At 44.8% G+C, this 25,161-nt stretch overlaps 3 protein-coding genes across 8 annotated transcripts; 2 read left to right on the top strand and 1 right to left on the bottom strand.

The window, feature by feature from the left end:
* Positions 1-205: 205 nt before the first annotated feature.
* Positions 206-3,614, bottom strand: naa50 (N-alpha-acetyltransferase 50, NatE catalytic subunit). Of its 2 annotated transcripts, none has more exons than XM_061805049.1 (5): positions 3,379-3,614; positions 2,213-2,346; positions 1,934-2,053; positions 1,792-1,858; positions 206-1,356 (listed from the first exon to the last, which is right to left on the bottom strand). In XM_061805049.1, exons 1-5 carry the CDS (start codon positions 3,384-3,386, stop codon positions 1,179-1,181), a joined length of 507 nt encoding a protein of 168 aa, XP_061661033.1. In that variant the 5' UTR covers positions 3,387-3,614; the 3' UTR covers positions 206-1,178. The 2 variants fall into 2 exon arrangements, with proteins under 2 accessions (XP_061661033.1, XP_061661032.1); XM_061805048.1 differs by having other exon boundaries at positions 2,213-2,349; positions 3,379-3,613.
* On the top strand, positions 2,311-11,707 carry atp6v1ab (ATPase H+ transporting V1 subunit Ab). 4 transcript variants are annotated; one of them, XM_061805045.1, is made up of 16 exons: positions 2,311-2,444; positions 4,400-4,556; positions 5,594-5,691; positions 5,786-5,914; positions 6,074-6,288; positions 6,811-6,948; positions 7,082-7,233; positions 7,317-7,479; positions 7,791-7,899; positions 7,983-8,105; positions 8,320-8,434; positions 9,039-9,102; positions 9,178-9,381; positions 9,442-9,536; positions 9,697-9,868; positions 11,038-11,704. In XM_061805045.1, exons 3-16 carry the CDS (start codon positions 5,610-5,612, stop codon positions 11,128-11,130), a joined length of 1,854 nt encoding a protein of 617 aa, XP_061661029.1. In that variant the 5' UTR covers positions 2,311-2,444; positions 4,400-4,556; positions 5,594-5,609; the 3' UTR covers positions 11,131-11,704. The 4 variants fall into 4 exon arrangements, with proteins under 4 accessions (XP_061661029.1, XP_061661030.1, XP_061661028.1 ...); XM_061805046.1 differs by lacking the exon at positions 2,311-2,444 and having other exon boundaries at positions 4,396-4,556; positions 5,598-5,691; positions 11,038-11,706; XM_061805044.1 differs by lacking the exon at positions 2,311-2,444 and having other exon boundaries at positions 4,397-4,556.
* A 199-nt stretch (positions 11,708-11,906) lies between these two features.
* On the top strand, positions 11,907-24,649 carry gramd1c (GRAM domain containing 1c). 2 transcript variants are annotated; one of them, XM_061805043.1, is made up of 18 exons: positions 11,907-12,086; positions 13,342-13,459; positions 14,537-14,660; positions 14,876-14,976; positions 16,138-16,233; positions 16,360-16,440; positions 19,002-19,120; positions 19,581-19,722; positions 19,809-19,956; positions 20,076-20,219; positions 20,296-20,414; positions 21,592-21,734; positions 21,813-21,916; positions 22,094-22,267; positions 23,205-23,271; positions 23,747-23,866; positions 23,948-24,053; positions 24,338-24,649. In XM_061805043.1, the coding sequence occupies exons 2-18, from the start codon at positions 13,361-13,363 to the stop codon at positions 24,404-24,406; spliced, it is 1,956 nt and encodes a 651-aa protein (XP_061661027.1). In that variant the 5' UTR covers positions 11,907-12,086; positions 13,342-13,360; the 3' UTR covers positions 24,407-24,649. The 2 variants fall into 2 exon arrangements, with proteins under 2 accessions (XP_061661027.1, XP_061661026.1); XM_061805042.1 differs by having other exon boundaries at positions 16,300-16,440.
* The last annotated feature ends 512 nt before the right edge of the window (positions 24,650-25,161 follow it).

The raw sequence follows: 25,161 nt of genomic DNA, 5'->3' as shown, positions 1-25,161 counted from the left end.
ATTTTTTTCATAAATATAAAATATTTTTAGATTATTTTAATAGTTTTTTTAATAACTAACTTGCCTTGGACTTTTTTTTGGTGTGCTTCTTGTGATGCTATCATACAACAGTGACTGCTTAATTTCTATAAATCCAGAGATTTCATCATGATCTCAGCAAATCATTTATCATATTTGTATCGTACAAGTGACAACAGAGAGCCTCTTTACTGCAAATAGTTATTCATTTATTTTGCCATTAAAAAGTCATACAATATAGAGCTCCGGAAAAAGATAAACTCTTCAAAGAAAGAAACCATGCTTATACTACAATATGGAGAGGACACAAGTCTCCTCGCATGCATTCGGAGTCAGAGCTTCCTCTGGGTGGAACACGCGTGTAAGCACGCGCGCAAGCGGACCGCTTCCGGCGGTCGACGCCCGGCGGGAAGTCGTCGGGAGGACCGGCTACGCCGTGTCACCCCGAGACGCGCTCCGTCCCAAAAGATCTCGCATTCCCACTCCGGAGAAGAACGCGTTGACATTCAATACCATTTTCTTTTGCAAAACCCAGGAGAACCTCTGAGAACACTTAACCTCCGTAATGTGAAATAAAACCAACTTTAAAAAAAAAAAAAACACAGCCAAATTGGTTTAAAAATGAATTCTAAGCGCGCCGCCACCACCACCTTGTTAACTGCTCCTCGTGGCCCAACTGCTCGCCCCATCAACCCACGCAAACGATCCGGTTCGGCCACGCCAACGCGATGGGTTGGTCTTTTAAACCATTTCAAAACCATAACTATTGAAGACAGCCCCCCACCCCCTCCCATTTAGCTTTTAGACCTGCAATCAAAACCAAGTCAAACACAAACTATGCATCGCAAACACCGCACTCGAGTTGTCAATTGGAGGAGTACTTTTTGGGACACTGTCAATTAACTGCATGAGTAATGTGGGGGGGGGATTAAAAAAAAAAAAAAACAGTCCAAAGCAACTCAATTGTCAAGTAATTTTGATTTTTTTTTTTTCCTTCCCCAATTTTGTCTTTGAAAAGTGTCTTTGTAGGGGTGAGGGCCTATGTCACAGTTCTTTTAACCGCAGGTCAGGTGTGCTGGTTTCTCTCCCCCCCCCAAAAAAAAAACAAAAAAAAAAAACAAGCGGGCGAGGCCCCGCCCGCCGCCTCCGACACGGCCGTCCTACTCCATCTTCTGAAGCTCTCTGCTGGGCGGCGCGCTCGGGCTGCGCAGGCTCTTCTGCAGGACGTGCGCGTCGGCCGGTTCTATCCTCTTGTAGTAGTTCTTCTTGGTCTCGATGATCTCGAAGCCGAACTTCTGGTAAAAGTCGATGGCCGACTCGTTGCTGATCTGCACGTGACTGTTGCAACGATTATTAAAAAAAAGATTAGTCGTTTTCTCTGGGATATATATATATAATTACTTGTGTACTTATTTCTAAAGTATAACTTCTAAGTGCAGTAGCCTATTTGATAGAAATTTCACTGTCTACATTTTTACGTCTGAAGTTTGGCAATTTTGTTTCGGTTGTTCGGACTCATATTTTAAGTTTTCAAAATGTTATGATTGCCCCGTATTTACACTTTTAGAAATAACTACAGATCACCATTTAACTGCGTTATATATATAAAAAAAAAAAAAAATTGTGCCGAAGACAGACATTTTCAGTGTTTTTTTCCAAATTGTCTGCCACACAGTTCTGACTAGTTTTACTTCATCTTTAATAATTTTAATACATTTTATGATGACAACGTGAATTCAATCTCTGTTACATGGGCAAACGTCGGAAACTTACAGGTAAATGTTGTCGAAAGTGCCATCCTTCTCGCAGATGTTGAGCACGTGGTTCAGCATCTTTGTACCTACAAATGTCCCAAACATATAATTTTACAAATTATAAATACAAATACATAAAAAAAAAAAAATGAACGGCTCACCAATGCCGAGTCTCCGGTAGGGCGCGAGACAGCCCAGCGTCATGATGTACAATCGCTTTTGGTTCTGAGAGTGGTCCACTCGGCAGCACACGGCCCCGACCGCGATGTCGTTGAAATATGCTGCGAGACAAAAAAATTAATTTTCCAAATTGAACATCGGTGGGTAGTCCAAATGGTGAGGTTTTAGTATACCATTATCAATAAATATATTTAAAAAAAAACATGCATTCAAAAACTTTTTTCAAAAATGAAAAAAAGTCAATTTATGCCGTCACTTACCGAGCTTCGCGAGCTCGCCCACCTCGAGCACGTCCTTGTAAAACTTGTCGTTGTAGCTGACCGGGAAGATGACCTGGTTGAGGCGCTTCAGCTGCTTGATGTTGTGGGGCGTCACGTCACCCAGCTCGATCCGGCTACTGGAACAAGAGCGAAGCGGTCAAAGTGTGCGACGTCAGGGAAAATCTCACAAGAAACGGGAACAGGCAACCACACCAACAGTCATCTTAAAGCGGTGAGGAGTTTTGCTTTATTGTTGTTTTACCATTAACTGTCCCCGCGCAGTTAATCAATGCTCAGCTTTTAATAAGTACGAATGTTGTTTTCTCGAAACAAACAACAGCTCGAGTATGAATACATGGAGCACACAAAGCCTTAGTGTGAGCGTTCATTATTGTGTCGCGCGCACACACATGCAATTCCATTGACAATGCAAGAGAAAGGTGAGGAAGAGCAGGCTGAACCCATTCATCCATTTTCGATAGCATTTGTCCTCATTAGTGTCTCTGGGGTGATCTCGACCCTTTCACGGTCGACTTCAAAGGGAGTGAAAGGCAAAGTAAACCGTGACATCCACACCACTGAGATTCGAACCCCCACACTAGAGAGCTGTGAAGCACACTTGCTACCCACTACGGTACCAGTGCTGAAGCTTGGCGAACATTCTTGTCGCAAAATGTATGCTTGTCATAACTGACATGACATTCAGGGACTACATTCCTAACTCTAAAATTACCGTTTGACTTGTCACTTTTACAATATTACTCAAACTAGTTGGGTTTCCGCATTTATATGTGACTAACTGAGCATCCCGACGTCTACTTTAACCTCTGTTTAATCGCAGCCACGGTGGGAGAGTTAAAAAAAAAAATAACACACACACACACATTCGTAGTTCTACGTTGGCTCACTCGTTAGCATCCGTTGCCGAGTGTTCCACTCGCAGCGGCTTGAAATCGGCGGGCCACCGCCGATGGCGTTCGGCCATCCACGGCGCTGTCGCAGGCTTTTTATATATTTTTTCACCCCCACCTCGGCTCGTGTACCGAGTTTAAAAATAGCTTAGCTGGCTAAGCTACGTAGTTGGCTAGGCTAGCCCGTCTCCTCCCCCGGTGGCAAAACGCAGCGGCGAACAAGTTTCACTGGCGCCTTAAGAAGCGGACACTCACCCTTTCATCGTAAAACGGATGCTATTGTTCACCGGGTCTCGACTTTTGGCGTCGTAGCGGGCGGAGACGGGGAGATGTGGCAAGAGTTGGGGTCGGGGATGCCCTCCCGTTTTACCCTCCACATGTAGGTCTTTGCTAGGGTTAGCTTAGCCGCCGTTGCCGCACCGCTTTCCACGATTGTGAGGAGGCTGTCAACCCTCGACCCCGCGCATGCGCACTTGTCGTGGTTGAAGTACTTCCGCCCTGAATTTGATCTGTCAGGATGTAGGAGAATTTGAATAGTGAAATAAACACAAAAATACAAGCAAATATTCTTTTAAATAAACTGTTTATTGATTACATATTTGTATATTGCAGTTGCATAGTTATAAATACGTAATGACATGTACATTATCGTAAGGGGTCATTAAAAGATGTGTTGGAAGGAATGTGGTAATTTTTACCGCGTTGCAGGTTGTTATATTATGTTTGAAGGACAATCGTCAAAATGTAGTGTGGAAATTGAAGGGAAAAACAGGTTAATAACATGCTGGAATGAAGAATGGGAGTTGTGGTATGCGTGGTGAGCAGAGAGAGTGGAGGTAGGGTCAGGTTTTTACCAATGAATGTGTTACAGTACATATAAACACGGACAATACAAGCAAAAGAAATAAGATCTTGAACTTATGGGGGATGTCACACCTGCCCCAATCTTTCCATTTCCACTGCTCGATAGATATATTTAGGAATAAAATGAAACCCGAAGCCATTAACTACACTTTTAATTTCTCGAGCGACTCCATCTTGGCTCAAGCGTCATGCATAGATGGCAGTCATATTAAGACAGCCACCTCATAATGTAACCGAGTGCTCGATTTGTCGTAGCTAATTTTGAATAGGCACTTGGTTGTTGGTTCCAAATACTAAATAATTGTATATACTTTATATATAATTGTTTAAAAATGTAAATTTTGTTTTAAGGTTCAAAAAATATATATATTCCGAGAGGGGACTCGTCTTTTTAATCAACATCTTCGTGCAGTTCCGGGGGAGGATCCAAAATGGCGGCCCGAGCGGCGGCAGCTTCCGCCCAAGTGAATGAAGTCAGCTGACCTCAGCCTGCTTGCTGTCACGCACCACAGTGCGCATCGTTTTCATTCGAATCACGACAGCAAAGCCCGCCGCTTCCCAGCCACACGGTGAGCCCAATATATTCTTAGAAAACCAACACGGCTGTATAAGCCACACGCGCCGTTTCACTCACGATATGTTGTTGTTTTAAGATGAATAAGCCATTGCACCAAAATGCCGGGGATCCCCTGTTACCTCTCAGGCCGTGAGTCGCTCACGTCGTGTTAATCTTTTTTTTTTTCCAATCATATTTTTCACACAAAGTCAAAGCAGTAGTGTAATTGTATTCGCTGCACACTGGGCGGCACGATTGCTAGCATGCGTGATATGAAGCAGATGGTTCAAACATGTTTTTTTTTTTTTTGTCGTTGCACTGTTTGTTAAAAAATCATGCTAACGAGGCGAGTTTAACGGGTTAAATCGTTTGAATTAGATTTTCATTTCCACGCCAGCACCATGCCACTTACGTGCAACATTCTAAACGCACAATATTTACCTAGACACACACACACACACACACACACGTTGTCCTTTAACCACCAGCAAGACACATTACCAGCTGTACAACTTTGAACCTCATTACAGTTATTGCTTAATATAAATGTTGTGTATTGCAAAGTTCCCCATTCACAGTCTGCATGCTCATTTTCCACTTCCTTATCTGGCCAGTCAGTCATGTGCCCCTGTCACATGATCCTGGAGTGTCATGGACTTGCTCAATGTCCTTATGTGGAATGCACGAGGGGTCATGTAGAAGTGAATTTAATTGCACGTGTGCACAACAAATGACTCCAAAAATGTCATTAATCAGTCAAACAAGCCGCTTTATCGTCTTGTCAAGAAGCACTCAAGTTGTTTCTTTTTTTTTTTTGGGTGTGAGATGATCTATGCGGTTACTTTAGTGGCCTACTGGTGGCGCTGTCCTACCAGGTAGCGTTGCAGCCTCCCAGTCCAAGCAGGAGTGATTTTAAAGGGCATGGATGAAGTGCTTGGGTGTAAACAGATCCCAAATGTAAACAAAGCACATAGACTGTCTGATTATTATCATTCTAGTGGTGTGTAGTGCAGGGGGCGCAATGAAATCAATTGCAACTTTTCACCCCAGTTAGAATCCAGTGAAGATGGACACATCCAAGCTGCCTAAGATCCGGTATGAGGACCGCGAGAGCCAGTTTGGATACGTCCACGGAGTCTCCGGACCAGGTGACCGCGTCGGCCGTGTATTGTTTGCATAATACACCATCTTACTAAAGACTGTTTTTTTTTTTTTTGTTGTTGTTGTTTTTTCTCAATCTAGTGGTGACGGCGACCGCCATGGCCGGCGCGGCCATGTACGAACTGGTGCGCGTGGGCCACAGCGAGCTGGTGGGAGAGATCATCCGGCTGGAAGGAGACATGGCAACCATCCAGGTCTATGAAGAGACTTGTATCCTTGTTGGGGGTCAAATGGAAAGTATTCCATATACACACTCTGTGGCTACTTGGGGAGATATTGTTGAGATATTGTTATCGCTAAATATATGTGTATAATGTATTTAACAAGAAAGGAAGGGTCTGCGTGTGATTTCCTGAACTCGCATCCCAGCCGGAGTCTCAGTCGGCGACCCGGTGCTGCGTACCGGGAAGCCCCTCTCGGTGGAGCTGGGCCCGGGGATCATGGGCTCCATCTTCGACGGCATCCAGCGGCCCCTGAAGGACATCAACGACATCACGCAGAGCATCTACATCCCGAGAGGCGTCAACATCGGTTCCCTGAACAGAGACATCAAGTGGGAGTTCTCGCCCGTCAAGAGTCTGCGGGTAGGTGGGCGCGGAATCGATATATTGTAATTTCCGGCCTATAAGCCGCGACTTTTTTCACACGCTTTCACCTTTGCGTGTGCATTTTTTTCTAACGGCCACAAGGGGGCACTTGAGCGGAAAAGGTGAGAGTGAGACCGGTGGAATATATGTGCGAGGAAGTGACTTTTACCTGTCTGGCCCTGTTAGCATTGCGCTAGCGTGTTACTGCCGTGTCTCAGTGATTTTTACCAGTATGTTTTTTTTCACTGGCTCTGTTAGCGCGGCGGCGCGAGCGTTGGCGTGAGTAAATATCTTGTGTTTCAATGTGAGCACTTGCGGCTTTTACACAGCTGCGGCGTATCTATGTACCAAATAGTATTTCCTTTACAAATGTACTGGACGAGGCTTATAACCAGGTGCGCTCTCTAGGCCGGGAATTACGGTAATAGTTTATGGCTTAGTACCAATACTTAAAATCAGATCTCAGGTGGTCATTAATTGATCCGTCAGTGTTTTTTCTTTGTTTTTCCTCTCTGTTAGGTTGGCAGTCACATCACAGGCGGCGACATCTACGGGATGGTGTACGAGAACTCCCTCATCAAGCACAAGATCATGCTTCCACCCAAAAACAGAGGCACCGTCACCTACGTGGCCCCTCCGGGAAACTATGACATCTCCGTGAGTACCAACGCCCACCGTGCCCCAAATATTGCCAGGTCAAATTATACTTGTATCGCAGAACAAATTATGCTTGTATCTCAAGGCACCGCTATATAATATTTACACTTAACGTTGTGGGTCTGTGGATCAGGATGTGGTGATGGAGCTGGAGTTTGAGGGTGTGAAGGAAAAGTTCACCATGGTGCAGGTGTGGCCCGTCAGACAAGTGCGGCCCGTCACCGAGAAGCTGCCCGCCAATCACCCGCTGCTGACCGGGCAGAGAGTCCTGGACGCCCTTTTCCCGTCAGCCCCGTTACCCGTTTTTCCCTCGAAAGACGCGGCGCTCCCCCCCGCTTGGATCTCCGAACTGCTTTCTTCTGTTGCAGCTGCGTGCAGGGAGGAACCACAGCCATCCCCGGCGCTTTCGGCTGCGGGAAGACCGTCATCTCCCAGTCGCTGTCCAAGTACTCCAACAGCGACGTCATCGTCTACGTGGGCTGCGGGGAGCGTGGTAACGAGATGTCGGAAGTGCTGCGAGACTTCCCCGAGGTGGGGGACTGAGGCGAACAGAACAGTGACTGTAAATAATGTCACATTTCATGTGGGAGTCGAGGGGGCTGGGCAAGAAAACAAAGACTCATAAGCATATTCATACCCTAGCTGCTGAAAAACAGGCAATCTTTCAGCGGCGCCCACGTCACTCACCAGGCTAGCCCTTGCTTGTTAAAGCCATACACCGTCAAAGTAGAGAGTAGAAATGAATATGCCGTCCTCAAGTGGGGGGCGTGGGGGGGACGACCCTTCATATGCAACTTATTAAGGGTATGTAGCGCTGACTGCTCTTTGCGTTCCCCGCACAGCTGACCATGGAGGTGGACGGCAAGACGGAGAGCATCATGAAGAGGACGGCGCTGGTGGCCAACACCTCCAACATGCCTGTGGCAGCCCGAGAAGCCTCCATCTACACAGGTACACGCCGCCGCCCGCCCGTCCTGACCCGGACTCCCTTTCCGAACAGTCGCACCCGCTTAAATCCGGTTTGCGTATGGCAGGAATCACGCTCTCCGAGTACTTCCGAGACATGGGATACAACGTCAGCATGATGGCCGACTCCACCTCCCGCTGGGCCGAAGCTCTCAGGGAGATTTCGGGGCGTCTGGCGGAGATGCCCGCTGGTAAGTGAATTTTTTTTATTTTTATATGGACAATATCTATCAATATGGACGACAAGGCCTTTTTTAAAAAAAAAAAAAAAAAACAAACAAAAAAAATCCAATTCACTAGGTACTGACACTGTTCAAAAGTTTAGTTTTACACACACGAAATGGCCTCCAGGGGGAGCCAGTCCATCCAAGCACGGAAAAAGCTAGCGCTGTGTTCCGTCCGCAGACAGCGGCTACCCGGCCTACCTGGGCGCCCGTCTGGCCTCCTTCTACGAGCGCGCCGGAAGGGTGAAGTGCCTGGGCAACCCCGAGAGGGAGGGCAGCGTCAGCATCGTTGGAGCGTGAGTCCCGTCGCTCCGATCATTTGTTTGTTTTATCTACCGTAATTTCCCGGCCTATGAGCCGTGACTTTTTTCCACACGCTTTCAACCCTGCGGTTTATGCGGTGATGCAGCTAATTTGTGCATTTTTTTTTCTAACGGCCACAAGGGGGCACTCGAGCGGAATAGGTAAGAGTGAGACCGGTGGAATATATGTGCCGGGGAAGTGACTTTTACCGGTCCGGCCCTGTTAGCGCTGGGCCTCAGTGATTTTTTTTTTTTTTTTTTTTTTTTTAATTTTTTAATTTTTAACCAGTATGTTGTTTATTTTTTTTTTCAACCGACTCTGTTAGCATGGTGGCGCTAGTGTTAGCATGGCAGCGTTAGGGCGGTGGTGCTAGCATTAGCACGTGTGGCAGCGCTAGTGTTAAACTCTCTGTCTTTCTTTGTAAATATCTCGTGTTTCAATGTGGACACTTTTTACACGGCTGCGGCCTACATATGTACCAAATAGTATTTCCTTCACAAATGTACCGGGTGAGGCTTATCACCAGGTCCGCTCTGGAGGCCGGGAATTACGCTAACTCGTCCTGAGGGTGTCGCAGTCGAAAATGTTTGTTTTTAGTGTCTCGCCCCCTGGTGGTGACTTCTCCGATCCCGTCACCTCAGCCACACTTGGTATCGTTCAGGTAACGAGCAGTCATCAACCGCCGCGTGCCGGGGACGTCTTCTCGATTGAAGTGGTGGTAATCTTGTCGCGTCAGGTGTTCTGGGGTCTGGACAAGAAGCTGGCCCAGAGGAAACACTTCCCCTCGGTCAACTGGCTCATCAGCTACAGCAAGTACACCCGTGCCCTGGACGAGTACTACGACAAGCACTTCGCCGAATTTGTGCCGCTGAGGACCAAGGCCAAGGAGATCCTGCAGGAGGAGGAGGACCTGGCCGAGATCGTGCAACTTGTCGGGAAGGTAAAGTTGCCGACGTCGGCGTATTGAAAAGCGCTCGGCTAAGAACTTTGCCGTTGGTAGGCGTCGCTGGCAGAAACGGACAAGATCACTCTGGAGGTGGCCAAGCTGATAAAAGATGACTTCCTGCAGCAGAACGGCTACACACCTTACGACAGGTCAGATTACCTCCACATCCCATTTTCGATAGTATTCAATTGTGCACACAGTACGTAGTACTCTAGGTACATGCCAGAAACAAACAAAATACTGTAAAGGCTATGTTGCGGATCGTTGAAATGATTGACTGACCGATAGCATCATTTCCCCCCCCCCCAGATTCTGTCCCTTCTACAAGACGGTGGGAATCCTGTCCAACATGATTGCGTTCTACGACATGTCACGCCACGCGGTGGAGACCACGGCGCAGAGCGACAACAAGATCACCTGGGCCATGATCCGGGAGCACCTGGGGGAGATCCTCTACAGGATCAGCTCCATGAAATTTAAGGTTGGGAGGGATATTTGCTCTTGTGTTGCAATGGAACAATTGGTACTTTGACCGAGTATGTTACATAGTGGCGCTTTGGCCCCACTTAATTATGGAGCCCCGAAAGGGTAACTGGTTTCTCATTGTAATGAGTAAGTTTGTCATTGTAATGAATAACTAGTCCATTGCATGTGTGCATGTATAAAAGACCCTTATTCCTTATTCAGGAAGCTACCGCTAGCAGGTAAATAAGCTACGACTACCTGAACGCAGGAAACTAGCGCTAGCAGGTAAATAAGCTACGACCCATAGGTAGCCGTTTTTCAAAACTCTCATTGTAATGAGTAACTTACTCATTACAATGAGAAACCAGTTAGTTTTTTTTTTTCCCATGTCCCTTTAGGACATTACCATAACTTACTGTCCATGGGACATTGAAAAAAAACAAAACTAACTGGTTTCTCATTATAATGACAAACTTTCTCATTGCAATGAGAAACTTTCTCATTGTAATTAGTAACTAGTCCAATGCATGTGTGCATGTAAAAAAAAAAAAAATAAAAAAAATTCAGGAAGCTGCCGCTAGCAGGTAAATAAGCTACGACTACCTGAATGCAGGAAGCTAGCGCTAGCAGGTAAATAAGCTACGACCCATAGGTAGCAGTTTTTCAACACTCTCATTGTAATGAGTAACTTACTCATGAGTTACAATGAGTAACATACTCATGAGTAACTTCCTCATTACAATGAGAGTGTCGAAAAACGGCTAATTAGCCATAATTAGGTTCCTGCGTTCAGGTAGTTCGTCGTAGCTTAATTATCTGGTAGCGGTATCTTCCTGCGTTCAAGTAGTCGTAGCTTATTTACCTACTAGCGGTAGCTTCCTAAATAGAGAATAAGGGTCTTTTATACATGCACACATGCAATGGACTAGTTACTCATTACAATGAGAAACGTACACATTTCAATTAGAAAGTTTCTCATTACAATGAGAAACCAGTAAGGTTTTTTTTCTCAATGTCCCTTTAGGGGCTCTGTACTTATTCAATATTGTTGAAGGTTAAAAAAATATTTTTCTTCAGAGCAGGGGTCCACTGTATCTGATATTTATATGATCGTTCTTCAAATTTGTAATCGATAGCTTGCTGGTTTGATTATTCACTCACAAGCTTGCCGTTGTGTCAACGCAGGACCCGGTGAAGGACGGCGAGGCCAAGATAAAGGGCGAGTATGCTCAGCTGCTGGAAGACATGCAGAACGCCTTCCGCACTCTGGAAGAATAGACGTTCCATTTTTTCGTTTGTTTTTATTACTATTTTTTTTTTCGTCGTCGTTTTGTCAGTTCTCCAATCCATTACATTCCCCCTTTTGTGCGTGGGCGCGTATGCGCAACTGCAGCTGGAGGTCAAAGAGAAAAATTGTACTGTATTTGTGACTTATTTCATGCCTCAAGGGGGCGCAACTGCATGAAGCTGTATTATCGTGTGTCATTTTTGTTTACGTTCTCATCCTGTGCGTGTATGTGTGAGTGCGTGCGTGCTCATCTCCGCTAATTCATCATCTCTGTACAGAAGGAATTATGAACAGAATATGTAATGAGATCATTCTATTTATTGCAACGTTTTTGATGTAACTTTGTCGTTCTGTTTTTACGCTCGCGGGCGTTTGTGCGTCGTGCGCTTTTGCCGCGTGGGTGTCTTTACGAGTCTGACGGCTCTCGAGCGAATAGATGACGTGTGTGGTTGAATAAAAACAAAAAAAGGAAAAACTGGTTTAAGGCTTAGTTGCCGTTTGACTGGTTTCTCTGCATGTCACGCATAGCTTTGCGGTGGACGAGGAAGCGGTAAATGCACGGAAAAATAATGCTAACATAAAAAAAAATGTTTTTTTAATTATGAGCTCAATATCATGACTTTTAATTGTTGAAAATTGGAACACGGCCTTAATCGCATTGACTCGGGGGTTTGGTGTAGCCCACGGCCCGCAGGTTCGAACACCCCGCTTTGTTCACAATGGATTCTCCCACAAATGCCTTCAAGGAGCGGCCATTGATTGGGTGACGACTTCCGGGACACTTAAAAGCTATGAGATGCACCTGAACCCCAAGCAAAACACTCCAATAAACGCCCACAGTGGCAAGCGCTCCCCCAGAACAAAACTAACTAACTAACTAACTAAATAAAGAGTGGGAGTGTAAATCTCGTCACGCCATCATCTGGGTCCTGTTCACGTCAGGCAGGTAGGTTGTCATTTTCTCACTTTTTGTTTTTTGTCGAGTCGTCACGGTCCTCTTCACTCCCCACCCTCGTCGTTTTGAGAGTTAAGATCCCTGTGGAGTGATAACTGTCGTCTTTCAACACAAAAGACTGATGATAAAAAACAAGAAAAAATGTTACGTGACCCTTCTTTCCCAGGGTGTAAAATATTATACATTGATATAAGCTCACAGTTTCTAACCTGAGTTTTTGGTAGCACCCCTGGAAAAAAAAAACTTTAAAATGCCAGTTTACATAAATTAAACTGTTATACGAGGAATTTAATAGAATTAATTGAAATGATCTTTAAAAAGTAGATTAAAATTTTACGAGTTAGCAAGCTAATAAACTAAGTCAAGTACTGCACTGGGGTTCCACTGGGTGGCGCTGTGACGCACGGTTTTACGTGAAGTCGGAACGAGACGTGATCATCCAATGAAAATAAATTTATGCCATAAATGTAAACTTAAAAGGAGGATGTTTCTTTTTTTAAAAAAAAAAATCACAAGTTAGTGAACTATTTTTCTTAACCTGTCGTGTTTTCTGAAAGAGACGTTAAAAAAAAATCACTTTTTGTGCTCATCCATCCGGTTTGTACAGTGTTTATCCTGTTCAAGTTCGCATGTGAAATAAAGCTTTTTACCGTCAGACTTGGAGCAAAAACTAGACTAGCTGGACTGCTTGCGACCGTTCACACGAATGACCATTCACACGGAACCCGTGCTGACAAAACCAGTAACCATCAGTGACTGTTTTCATGCTTAGGTCAAAGCAGTAACAGTATTACTTTGGTGCTCTTATTGGGAATCTTGCCAGGGAACTGTTGAAGTGATCTGAGGAGCTTAATTTGGACATAAGCAGTCCTTCGCTGCCATCTTGTGGCGTCCATAGGTGACTACTGTACAAATATATATATTTCAGATTTTACATCTGCTGGATGTGATGGGGCACTCCCACAATTGCCCCAAATGCAAGATGGAGGAAAGTGTCAAGTTTTACACAGCGTGTGTGTGTTTGTATTTTTCCGTGCCGTCAAACCAGTTGGGCTGCCGTCCTAATGAGTTCCCCCGGGGGCCCTGCGAGACGTTTGATGACATTCGCTTTAGAATCTCATTAGACACAAGTGTCCGAGTCTTCCATCCACATTGAGCACCGGCGGAGGGCTCCACTCTGTCAAAACAAAACGCTCTTCCAACTAATAGGGTCACACAAGTTTTTACTCTTTTTATTTCCGTTCAGGCGCAGTGTGCTTGGACAAATGGACCTGGGATCAAACTCGTCTGGCGTGGGCGATGACATCACAGACGAGACCGCGTCGCTGATGGAGGAGAAGGGCTCCTGTGATGAAGGAGAGGAGGTACTGATGAAAACCAGCATGGGCAAATATAACGGGAACATGGTTTTTATAGGGCAAATAGTTATATATATATATAATACAAAAAAAAAGTGATTGCATAATTGAACAGTTTGTGCATCAGGATTTAATACTGCAATCTAATTCAACGATGAGCAATGAAAACAATTATCTTCTACTTAGTTGCTGTGATAGTAGTAGATAAAGTATGCCTGTTATTGTGTTGTCTGTCTAAATGTGTTGCTCCACCGTTGGTGTTAATACATCTGTCGCTCACTCCATGAGCGTCGTTATCGATGCTAGGTGTTAGCATGTCAATGGGCTTTTGCTCTGTTAGTTTGCATTAGGCTAAGTGGACTTTCCTTGGCAAAACTGTTGTTTAAAATGACAGTAAACTTCAGCTGGGATTGACATCCATCCATCAATTTTCTTTGCCGCTTATCCTCACAAGGGTCGCGGGGAGTGCGGGAGCCTATCCCAGCTCTCAACGGGCAGGAGGCGGGGTACACCCTGAACTGGTCGCCAGCCAATCGCAGGGCACATAGAGACACCCACACACTCACAATCGCACCTAGGGGCAATTTAGAGTGTCCAATAAATGTTGCATGTTTTTGGGATGTCGGAGGAAACCCACGCAGGGACCGGGAGAACATGCAAAGTCCATACAGGTGGGTCTGGGATTGAACCCGGGAACTCAGAACTGTGAGGCCAACGCTTTACCAGCTGAGTCACCTTGCCGCTGTGATTATTTTGTCTGTCTAAATCTGTTGCGCCAGCGTTGGTGTTAATACATCCGTCACTCGCTCCACGACCGTCACTATCGATGCGAGGTGTTAGCATGTCAATGGGATTTTGCTTTGTTAGTTAGCATTAGGCTTATTGGACTTTCTTTGGGCAAAGCTATATTGTTTACAATGTGTGGTTTTTTTTGTTTGTTTTTGTGACATTAAAGTTCAGATGGGGTTGCCATGAAACGGATAAAATTAAATGTAATATTAAAGTTAAGATGAAATATTTCCCAACTTCCTGTATCCTAATTGAAAGTGAAAAGAATGCCAAATCTGTCTCCCTTTCTTCCAGAGCTCAGACAACCAGATAAACTGCATCAGCTCGCTCCCACCCCCCGTGCCCACCTACAAGCAGAGGCGGGACGAGTTCCGGAGGTTGTTCAAAGACCTGGCAAACTCGGGCAGACTCCTGCTTGGTGCGTTGTAACACAGGGAAAAGTATCACTAAAAAATATCGATTATTTGCTTTTTCAATCAGGGAAGGGATGGGCGGGGGGGAATGATTAAAATCGGAAGTCAAATTTCTGTTAAGCAATGTTGCCCAGCCAGTATTCATTAAGCACAATAAGATGTTTTTGCTATTTGAATGTTGTGCATGTGCATGTGTGTGTGTGCTTTCTCTTGATCTCAGACTACCCGTGCGCTCTCCAGCGAGACATCCTCCTGCAGGGACGCCTCTACCTCACCCACAGCCATCTGTGTTTCTACAGCAATGTCTTCCGCGGCACTAAGGTAATAAGACCGAGTTGTGACGCAGTATTTTCAGAAACTCGAGTTGCTGGATGTTGGGACTCGAAACTGGAGACGAGTGAATTTAACCGGGGAAAGTGTTGGCTCGAACATGTTCTCAAAGGTCAACTTTCATGAAAGGCATGATTTTCAGTATGTTATTAATGAACAAAACGGCAGCCGAGATGGGCCCATCAGTTTTTTTTTTTTTTTCACCACAAAACATGATTTTGACGTATGTGGCTTTTTGTAGCTCCCGCCATGAAAATCCTCTCGAGGGATTTGTTTTGGAGAAGAAGCAGGAAGTGACGTAATGGGCAATAGGGCACTCAAGCGGGCTCGTGTGTTTATGCCAGTTTTACCTGCGGGAAGGTAGGTCGTCGTTCCTTCGAGTTAGCCAATATGCCGGCTCGTTGCATTGCTTTAATGCTCGGGAGGATCGATTCGCTCTTCATTCATTTCCAAAAGATCCGGTTTGCCGCGAAAAATGGATTGCACGGGTGTAAAGGACGAGAGCTTCGTGGGTTCCAAATGACAGGTAGGTGTGTATACAGCTACCAAAAAAAATAATAGTTAGGGGGGGGACGTAATCCGTAAGTCAGGGGTGCCAAATGTGTCGATGTCCCACCCCGGCCAAAGCCGTGATCAGCGGGCCGCGGTGGCTCATCGCCGCCGCCAAGGTGGATCGGACAGGGAGGCGGATTGGCCACGTCGTCGCTCGCGGATGGCGTTATCAACGCCGCAGAGGTGGATCAGGCGGGGGCGGGGGGGGGGTCCGTGATCTGCATATCATCTAAATCTGTCTCGAAACGATAGGGTAACGTTGCCCCGGTCACTTCACTCGGTTGTGAGATGTTCTCTTCTTCGAAAAGAGCTTCCGTGTCAGAAGGGGCGTGTTCGTCTCCCGTTTTAGGTGGCACGGCGTGTTTTCAATGGCAAATGTCCGGTGTGACGTCACCGGCAGGAGACGCAGCCAATATGGCGACCACTTGGATGTCGACTGAGACTTCCGCAACTTTGCGCATGGATGACGCGCTCTCCACTCATATTTATTTTTTCATATAGACGTTGAAGTGAATAATGTTATGCATTTTTCATGACAATATCTATTTTAGAATGTTTATAAGCATGACCTTTGACTGTGTTCCCCGACCGCGGCTGTAGATTGGCCTGGCCTTGAAGGACATCAGCCACATGAGCAGGGAGAAAACGGCGCGGTTCATCCCGAACGCCATCCAGATCTGCACCAGCAAGGAGAAGGTGCGACCGGTCTCGATCGCAAACGCGCGCCGGAGAGAGCTGATAAAACATATATCTTTGCGCCAGATCAGTGATTTGTGTTTCGATGCACACCCTCCCTTCAACCTCTCGCGCACCCTCACGCAGCTCTTCTTCACTTCCTTCTCGGAGAGAGAGAAAAGATTCAACTGCGTTTTCCGCTTGTGGCAGAACGCGCTGCTGGACAAGGTAAAACTCACTCAGTCACGCTCGGGCTTCATTTATCATCTCTGCCAAAGAGGTTGCGCGCTCGCTGTACTTGAAAGGAGTTTGAGGGCAGCATTTAAATGGGCGGGTGCAGCGAACCGGAGATTGCGGATTGTTCTATGTCTGCCTAGGCTAATTTTAGCACGTGAGTTTAGTTTTGTTGTTTACGTCAGCCATTTTGTGCCAATTGAAAGGCATTAACGGTGAGTACAGGACACAGTAGTTCTAAAACTACATTTTAGGGTGGATTTAGGATCCCCCCCCCCCCACGTTTTTGCTAAAAACATCTCAAATTCGCAACCTTGGTTTTAAAGTGTCAGTTCGGTCCACGTTCGTACAAAGTGCAAAAAACGTCAAACTAAATTGGTAAACTATTCCTAACTGTCACCTTATGACTTTTTTTTTGTTTTTGTTTTTTTTTTGTTCTCCCCAACTGAAATTCAGAGGGCGCCACCTGGCATGTGACTTTACCCCTGCCGATATGACTTATCTTATCTGCCCAAAGTCCAAATGAGAGAGTTCCAGCTGGAGCTGCGCTGGATTTTATTTTTTACTTTTTTTTTTTTTTTTTTGCCGAGCACAGCAGCAGGCGAGGAAAATGCATGTTCCATATAAAACATTCGACTCACAAATTGTCACAACACAGGGTTCCTCTTGTGATGCGAGAGTGAGGTTACGCAACGCAAATGCACGTTTATTGCCATATTCAGTTGTTTTTGTCATTATTAATAGCATGATGCATGGTGACCCTATGTCTCTTTTATTAGCCTCTCTAAGATGCTTGATTTCTTCAGCTTTTTTTTTCCAGTTCAAATAAACTATCAGATTTAAAAGTAAGTTTCTATACATATATGTTCAATTAAAATCGTTCTTATTTTTGTCTCCAATGAAGTGCCATAGATTGAAAAAATGTTAGTTTGTTGGTCTACTGTGCTGCTACCATTCCTGTATGGAAACTTGAATAATAAGTTAATTTGCATGCAAAAAAAATGTTTTGATTTATAGTGTTTTTCATTGCGGTGGGGGGGGGGGGGGATGCAAAGGGGTCCCATTCAAGCTAGGCTCGCCGCTGTATATACATACTTTTTACATGTATTGATTGTGGCACAGATGACGGCGTGCAGTATGTCGTCGCGTGCCGGAGCAGCAGGAATTTGGCCCGCATGGGTGTCAGTGGAGACTTGGGACGCACGAAAACGTCTCCCTGTAAAGTTCATTGACCTCAGGTGTTTCGACCTAGTCCTGTGGGGCGGGGTCTCATTTGCATAATGATTTTGAGACCTTTTTAAATAGTGTTCTCTTATTTTTTTCAAAATATTTTTGTCCCAGAAGAATAGATTTTTGACATTTTATTTATTTATTTAAGTTTTATTTTTTTCGTAAACAGAAGGTAGTGAAGTAAGCGGTGCGTCTCCACTTCCGGGAAGACTCCCCCCCCCCCCCCACTCCCCAATCGCACCTCACACTTTTACCTCCAGTTGAGTCGCCGACCGCGGTGAAAATGACCTCCAGCCAGTAAGCCTTTTTGTTTTTATTTTATAAACAAACACTAAAAATTGTTGCTTTTGGAGCAACGAACTATTTTGTCGCGAATGCGACGAGACGCAAACGTTGACGCTAATCTCCTCTGACGCGTGCCCGCGTTCCGTTTAAGTTCTGCTATTATTGAAAGACTTTGTTGAAGTGTTGACAGTCGATGATGTTGCTTGTTGGACTAAAACCTGTAAAAATGGCGAGAGATCAGGCATTAACTTTTTTTAATGCTAGGAGATAAATGATACAATCGCGTTATTTCATGCCTAAAAATATACATACGATTACGATTTTGCTATTACGTAGCAAAAATGTATACCAACGGTGAAACGGATCTCACCAGTATTGTATGGCTGATTTTCAGAAGTTTGAGTGCTGATAGTAATCTGAATGCATGTCAGAAACGGAAGGAATTTATCTCTGGTGGTTGGAGCCGTTTTAGTACAACAATAGTCAATTGACAGAGAATAATTTTGAGACATAAGGACATGTTAAAAAAAAAAAAAATCATTGAGCAATAAAAGGCTGCAAGTAATCTGATAATGCCAGTACTTTTTTGGGGGGGAGAGGGGGGGGGGCAATTGTGCATTAAGTTCTTGAGACTTCAATAAATGTATGCAATTTAAAGTGACAGTCCAATAATCTTTAGTAGTACAGTTGATACACAAGGAATGTGTGCAGATATGTGACAAAAATTTTGCTGCATGTTGCAATGGAATTGTAAGTTAACTGTTTCAGAAGTTAATGGCAAGAGGAAATAAGCTGTTGTAAGGAAACGATCATGCAAGAGTAGTAGTAGTAGTGCTATTTTAGCTTTTATGCATCCAGAATGTATTGCATGAATTCATTGCTCTTCAGAATTCATAGTATGTGCTGTGAAAAGGGAAAATAATTGCTGAATGCTTAAAATTGAAGTCCTCTTTTCTTTTTTTTTTTTTTTTTCTGGTGTTAATGCTGAGCGAGGAAAATTCACAATGGACTACGACTAACAGACTTTCCTCCACTTTCAGCCGCTGACCAACGCAGAGGTTTGGCAGATGGTCAGGCAGCACTATGGAAATGACCTGGGCTTGAGCCATGAGGAGATGGAGAGCGCGCAGTCCCCCGCGGAATTCTACATGACGAGCAGGTGTGTGCGCATTATTTGACACTATAAAGTACCCGGACACTGGTACTGAAACGGCAGAGATGTTAGTAAAATCGGTGGAATTACTGCGTGGGCCTGCGGAAGGTGAATTATGTATTTTGCAGGAGTGGCAAACTGGTCATGAAACGTACCCAAGTCTGTCTTTACAGGCCCGTTTTTCAAAGTATTTTTGTGTAAACATTTGAGTCTTGAAATCATCCTGGAGTGTGATAACATTGCGTGTCTAAAAATGTCATCTAATCATACAATTCAATGGCAGTTATTGCAAATAATACATAACTAAAATTGTAATTTATTTTTCACAAGCAGTCCATGACCCGCAGCACGGTGGACTGCCTCACACATCTTTTTTTTTTTTTTTTTTTTTTTTTCCTGTTTGGGTTTTGAACCTTTTCTGTGGCATTCCTTTGAGTTCTACGAGCTTATGACTGCCTATCTGCAGCCCGAGTGCAAAGCCCAGCGGCGGCGACGACGGCTGCTCGGGGAGGCCGGAGCACACTCCTTCCGTTCGCCTTTCCGGAATGGAGCTGCTATCCCTGGAAGAGTTCTCCTCCGCCCCCAGCTCGCTGAAGTCTGCCGTCGAGGTAGTCCAACATCAGTACTCCTCGATGCCGCCAATATATGACCACAAACGTCGTTTCCGCTAACGTTTTGGGCCGACGCCGAGCAGGAGGAACGGCGCACCTCGCTGCCTCCGTGCTGCAGTCCCGTTCCGTCTTCGGCCCCGCTGGCGCAGGAACGGCTGGCTGCGCTTTCCCCGCCTTCCCTGCAAGAGGACGGCGTTACTCAGGATAGCGGATCGGAGAGCCTGGAAGAAGGTGAGGGAGATGCAAATGCAAAAACCCTACTCATGTCGTCATAGCAACCGCGGTAAATCAAAGTCCGTCATTCACAAAAACTGCTGGTCAACGGCACTTCGTACTGTTTACGTCCCTAGCGGAGGAGCGAATCGGCCTGCCGCAGGAGCAGGGCCGCCTGTACCTCAACAGGGTCTTCCACATGAGCGCCAGCCGCATGTTTGACCTCCTCTTCACCGATTCGCCCTTCATCCGCCGCTTCATGAACGTGCGCAAGATAACCAGTCAGTGTTCTGCCTCGCCCCTATTCCCCAAACCCATGTCGCGTCCGCAGCTCCGCAAAACAGGTCTCATTTCCAGATGCGAGCTTTGCGGTGTGGCAGAAGAACCCCACGGGGGACATGAAGAGGACCCTGAACTACACCATAACCATCAGCAACCCCCTGATTGGCAAATTCTCCACCGCGACAGAGAACCAGGTATGTTTTATGCTTGGGCTATCAACCCAAGCAAAAAGGAGCTCCTCCCCGGCGCAGGAACATCTTAAATAATAGACGGCTCACTTCAACATAGCGTAATTCCCGGTCTAAAGAGCGCACCTGGTTATAAGCCTCACCCAGTACATTTGGAAAGGAAATACTATTTGGTACATACCGTAATTTCTCGAGTATAATGCGCACCCCCAAATTTGACAAAAAAAAAAAAAAAAAAAAAATCAGGAAACCCCCTTCTACCTGTGTACAATGCGCACCACCAATTTACCGCTACCCATATGCTCAGAAAATTAGGAATGATCTGTATTTATATTTTGTTAGGTTTGTACTTGTATTGTTTTTCAAAAAAATTGTCCATACAACAATCATTAATAATAATGTGCATGTGCTGATGTAGCGGTAGTATAATCTCGGGACAGGCCACAGGACACGTTTGTCCTGGTCCCTGTAACTGTCACAACAGAATCCCTCAACCAACTAAAATAAATGCTCAATGATGGCACATTTTATTAATACTGTTAACACATATTTCAGTCAATCTAACAATCATAAAATGCAAGCTGTTACACATTTATATATATATTTTACATGGTATGTACTTGTATACGACTATACAATGTGGTCTATTTTTATTTTTTTAATTTTTCATCCATACCTAAATATAATGCGCTCTATTAACTTTTTGGGAAAAATTTGCGCATTATTTTCGAGAAATTACGGCGCACACGCCGCAGCCGTGTAAAAGCCGCAAGTGCCCACATTGAAACACGAGACGGTACACAGAGCTTAATGCTAGCGCCGCGCTAACAGGGCTGATTTAAAAAAAATAATAAATAAAATACTGGTAAAAATCACTGAGACATGGCAGTAACACACTAGCGCAGCGCTAACAGGGCCGGACCGGTAAAAGTCACTTCCTTGGCACATATATTCCACCGGTCTCACTCTTACCTTTTCCGCTCGAGTGCCCCCTTGCAGCCGTTAAAAAAGAAATGCACAAATAAGCCGCAGGGTTGAAAGTGTGCGACAAAAGTCGGAAATTACGGTACTTCCTTTTCACCGACTACTACTTGGCAGTATCGTTTAAAATATGGCTGAAAACCACTAATAGGGTGATTTCGTCTAGCATCGGTTGAGTAACGGTCGCGTTCATTTTTTCCAGACGCTGTACAAAGAGTCGCGGGAGGGTCAGTATTACCTGGTTGACTCGGAGGTGTACACGCACGACGTCCCCTACCACGACTACTTCTACACGCAGAATCGCTACTACATCAAAAGTCACACCAAGCGCAAGTGTCGACTAAAGTCAGTTTTTAAGCTCAAATGTCCAAATGTTGCGAGTGTGATCGTAAGAGATTTTTAAAACCTGTGTTGTGCTGTTAGGGTTTACACGGACGTGAAGTACAAGAAGCAACCGTGGAGCCTGGCCAAGTCCTTCATCACCAAGAACTCTTGGAGCGGGATTGAAGATTATTTCAGACAACTGGGTGAGTAAAATCTGATTTAAAAAACCCCCCCCCATTTGTGGCATCTTAACGGGTGATTACTAGGCTATGACTACGATATCAATACTTTGTATTTTTTGTTTTATCATGAAGGGACTTCTTGAAGAATTAAGTCAATCTGTTTTAACAATGTAATTATGTGCATTGTATTAATGCCAGAGGCGGAACTTCTGGAGGAGGAGGCCGACATCAACCAGGGAGCGGCGGAGTCCGGCAAAGTCGGCGGTCTGCTGCGGCGGAGGCGGCGGACGTACAGCCGCACGATGCTGGAGCACATGAAGCCCGGCAAGCATTTCGGCCAGGCGCCCGATGAGCACAGGGACGGCAAAACGGGTACGGCACGTCGTCGAAGAGAGGTCTTAACTATTTCACGCGGAGGATCTGTACACGGAATTAAGATTTTGGACAGAGCAGGACGCAATGTCGGAGTTACAGCCAAACGTTGGCGATCAATGCAAAAAAAAAAAAAATGTTCGACGCCTCACAAACTTCACATTGAAATCCAACAGGATAAAATAGTGGAATAGTACTGCGCATGTAAAGCAAGGTGAGTACTTTTTTTTTTTTTTTTTTTTTTTTACTTGGAAAGATCGTGAGTAATCTCATTGTAGTCTTTAGAAGCGAGTTAGGTTCGATTTTCTACATTTAAACAATTGTGATTAACTCGGTCAGTACCATAGTCACCAGATGAAAAAGTTTTGACTTGGCTCGTAATCAAACGCAGTGCTCTGCCTTGAAAGTCTTAAAAATGTGATACAAATAGGCAAATAGACATGTCTTGTCCATGATAATAATCCAATCCAATCCAACTCGGAGAAGATACTTCTCCCTCACTTACCTTTTGAACGTACAGCCTTGTGTTTGTCGATACTGTCCACATTTAGTTGTACGTGCGCTCTTCCGCGAGCCTGAATCCATCGTAGACACTTTGTCAAGTGTGTTTTGGGCTTTGGAAAATGACTCAAGCGGACCCCTCGTAACCTAGCACGATATCTTTCATCAGAATTGCAAGTCTGAGGACCATTTTCTTCATAACAAACTTTTCCAAGCGCACGCTACTGACAACCAGCGTTGCTTGTGGGACAACATGGCGGCAGGGGCGCGTTAAGACAATGCGGCTATTATTGTATGAGTGATCGACAGGTCGGAAAGGTCCATTTTGTTGATGCGAGACATTTTTGTGCCCTGCACCTGAAGTTTGACGCGGTTTTCAATTTGTCGTCGGTTGCGCTTTTTTTTTTCTTTGTTTGTTTTTGTTCTTGTCGTTCAGGCCCGACGGAGATGAGCAGCCCGTACGGATGGAGCGTCTCGGCCATGGTGGTGGCAATAAGCGTGCTGTAAGACTACGCGCCGATTGCAATACTTCCTGTATCATGTTTTACCCCGACTTGTAATTGCCGCTGCGGGTTGGGACATGTCATGCACGCGCGTACACGGAACGACCGCAACGCGCAATCCAAATTGTTCCTTACAGCTCTTCTATCGGATGTGAATATTATTATGAAAATTCAGACCCTGAAGCCAGTTTCACTTATGAAATTTGGTCTGCACTTCTGTTGTTAGCAGAGATGGAAAGGAAAAAAAAAAAAAAAATCAAGAAAGTCTAACATTTTCCCATGTCCAGGGGTCTTTCAAAGACAAATTACGAAAGATATTATTTTGAATGATTTAGAATTTGCAGTCACTTGATAGGATAGCACAAAACATAACTCGAAAGCAACTGTGGATCTCCCCCCAGCCAAGCTTACAAGTCACGGTCAGAGAACCACGGCAAGTAGCGGTAGAAAAAATTGCGGTGTTTTTTCATTTCAGTCTGCTGCTCCTGACGTTGCTGAATGTGGGCTTGTTCTTCAAGTTGTGGGCCATGGAGGACGTGGCCCACCGCATGTACCTGACCACAAAGCATCGTCTCAGGGAGAGGAACGACGCCAGGTTTGCTTCGCGCTCACTCGGCAAATGTGCGTTTTTTTTTTTCCCCATGTTTATCATCGCGCCGCTGCGTGTCGTAAACAGCGCGCCGCCAGAGTACGCGCCCAGACCGGGTTCGCCGTTCAGGAGCAGAGAGGAGGCGCAGCTGCTCAGAACCGTGCTGCAGGACTCCATCAACGTTTTAGACCAGGTAGCTCCCACTTTGTAATGAAACGTAAATCCCACATAAAAAGGTATTGTATTGAAAAATAGCACACTATATGTTTCAGAAATATTTTTTTTTAACTGAGAAGAAAGAATGTATGCCTGTGGTTTTTGTTTTATTGTCTATCTACATGTGTTGCTGGACCCATAAGTTGAAATTTCATGAAGTTTGGTCATTTCAGAAGGCAAATGTATTTTTGTTTGACCGAGCAGAAGCATTTTGAAATATATTTCATGTATGTTATGATTAAAATACTTGTCTCTTCACAGCTCCGCCGCTCTCTGATGCTGCTCCAGCAGAACTTTCCGTCGGCCAATCAAACGGCGGCTTCACAGTGACGCACGGCGGGTGCTAAACACCGTCGTCGTGTTTTTATTGATATCGACTGACCTCTTGAAATGTGCCTTTTGTGCGAGTTGCACACGACACCAAATGTAAATATTTTATTTTGTTTTATTGACGGACAAGTGAATTATTTAAGTCTTTTGTTTACAATTGTTTTAATTTTTTTGCACACAGGCCTCGAGCCTGGGATGTTTTTATTTTTTTTTTTATTTCTTGAAATAAATTGGATCATTCGAGTTTTGGTTTATATTTTGCATTTTTATATTTTCATACACATCTACCTGACAGTTTTCTTAGAAGCGTCGCTGTACTTTGCACATCATAAATGCTTAATTTGCTGCACACTGTTGTTGCCTTCACTTTCTTTTTTTGAACACATACGTGCACTTCTTTCCCTGATCAGTAAACAATGATTCCTGTAATCAAAACAATTTTCATATCAAGCTGAATTAAGATTTTAAAAATAAAATTTGTTTCAAAGGGGACAGTAAAAAAGATTTTTTGAAACAAAAGTAAAAAAAAAGGAACATTTGTGAACCCCATTCTAATATTTCAAGACAAATGTTGGAATTTTAGGAAAATAATTAGCCTATGGAAATTCTTCAAATACGTTGTATAATCATTGCACCTGCGCCCATGCATTGTAGTCCCTGGAGGCAAGGCGCATTACAATTACGTCATCAGTAAGCCACACAGGAGGAGAGAAAAACTAGAGTTCTCTGTTACAAACCATTACTGCAAAAAAAAT

Source organism: Syngnathoides biaculeatus, chromosome 19 (genome assembly GCF_019802595.1).
Source record: "Syngnathoides biaculeatus isolate LvHL_M chromosome 19, ASM1980259v1, whole genome shotgun sequence".
In the NCBI taxonomy this organism is placed as follows: Eukaryota; Metazoa; Chordata; class Actinopteri; order Syngnathiformes; family Syngnathidae; genus Syngnathoides; species Syngnathoides biaculeatus.
Note: the sequence above shows the minus strand (reverse complement) of the source record. Positions and strands in the feature narration are given on the sequence as shown.

Coding starts and splice junctions, on each gene's coding strand:
- naa50 (XM_061805048.1), bottom strand. Junction 2,054..2,212: donor GGGCGAGCTCGCGAAGCTCG/GTAAGTGACGGC, acceptor TTTGTCTCGCAG/CATATTTCAACGACATCGCG. Junction 1,859..1,933: donor CTACCGGAGACTCGGCATTG/GTGAGCCGTTCA, acceptor GGACATTTGTAG/GTACAAAGATGCTGAACCAC.
- atp6v1ab (XM_061805047.1), top strand. CDS start 5,610: ATGGACACATCCAAGCTGCCTAAGATCCGGTATGAGGACCGCGAGAGC. Junction 7,480..7,790: donor TGCTGCGAGACTTCCCCGAG/GTGGGGGACTGA, acceptor TTCCCCGCACAG/CTGACCATGGAGGTGGACGG. Junction 7,900..7,982: donor AGAAGCCTCCATCTACACAG/GTACACGCCGCC, acceptor TGCGTATGGCAG/GAATCACGCTCTCCGAGTAC.
- gramd1c (XM_061805042.1), top strand. CDS start 13,361: ATGGACCTGGGATCAAACTCGTCTGGCGTGGGCGATGACATCACAGAC. Junction 19,121..19,580: donor GAATTCTACATGACGAGCAG/GTGTGTGCGCAT, acceptor GCCTATCTGCAG/CCCGAGTGCAAAGCCCAGCG. Junction 19,957..20,075: donor ATCGGAGAGCCTGGAAGAAG/GTGAGGGAGATG, acceptor TTACGTCCCTAG/CGGAGGAGCGAATCGGCCTG.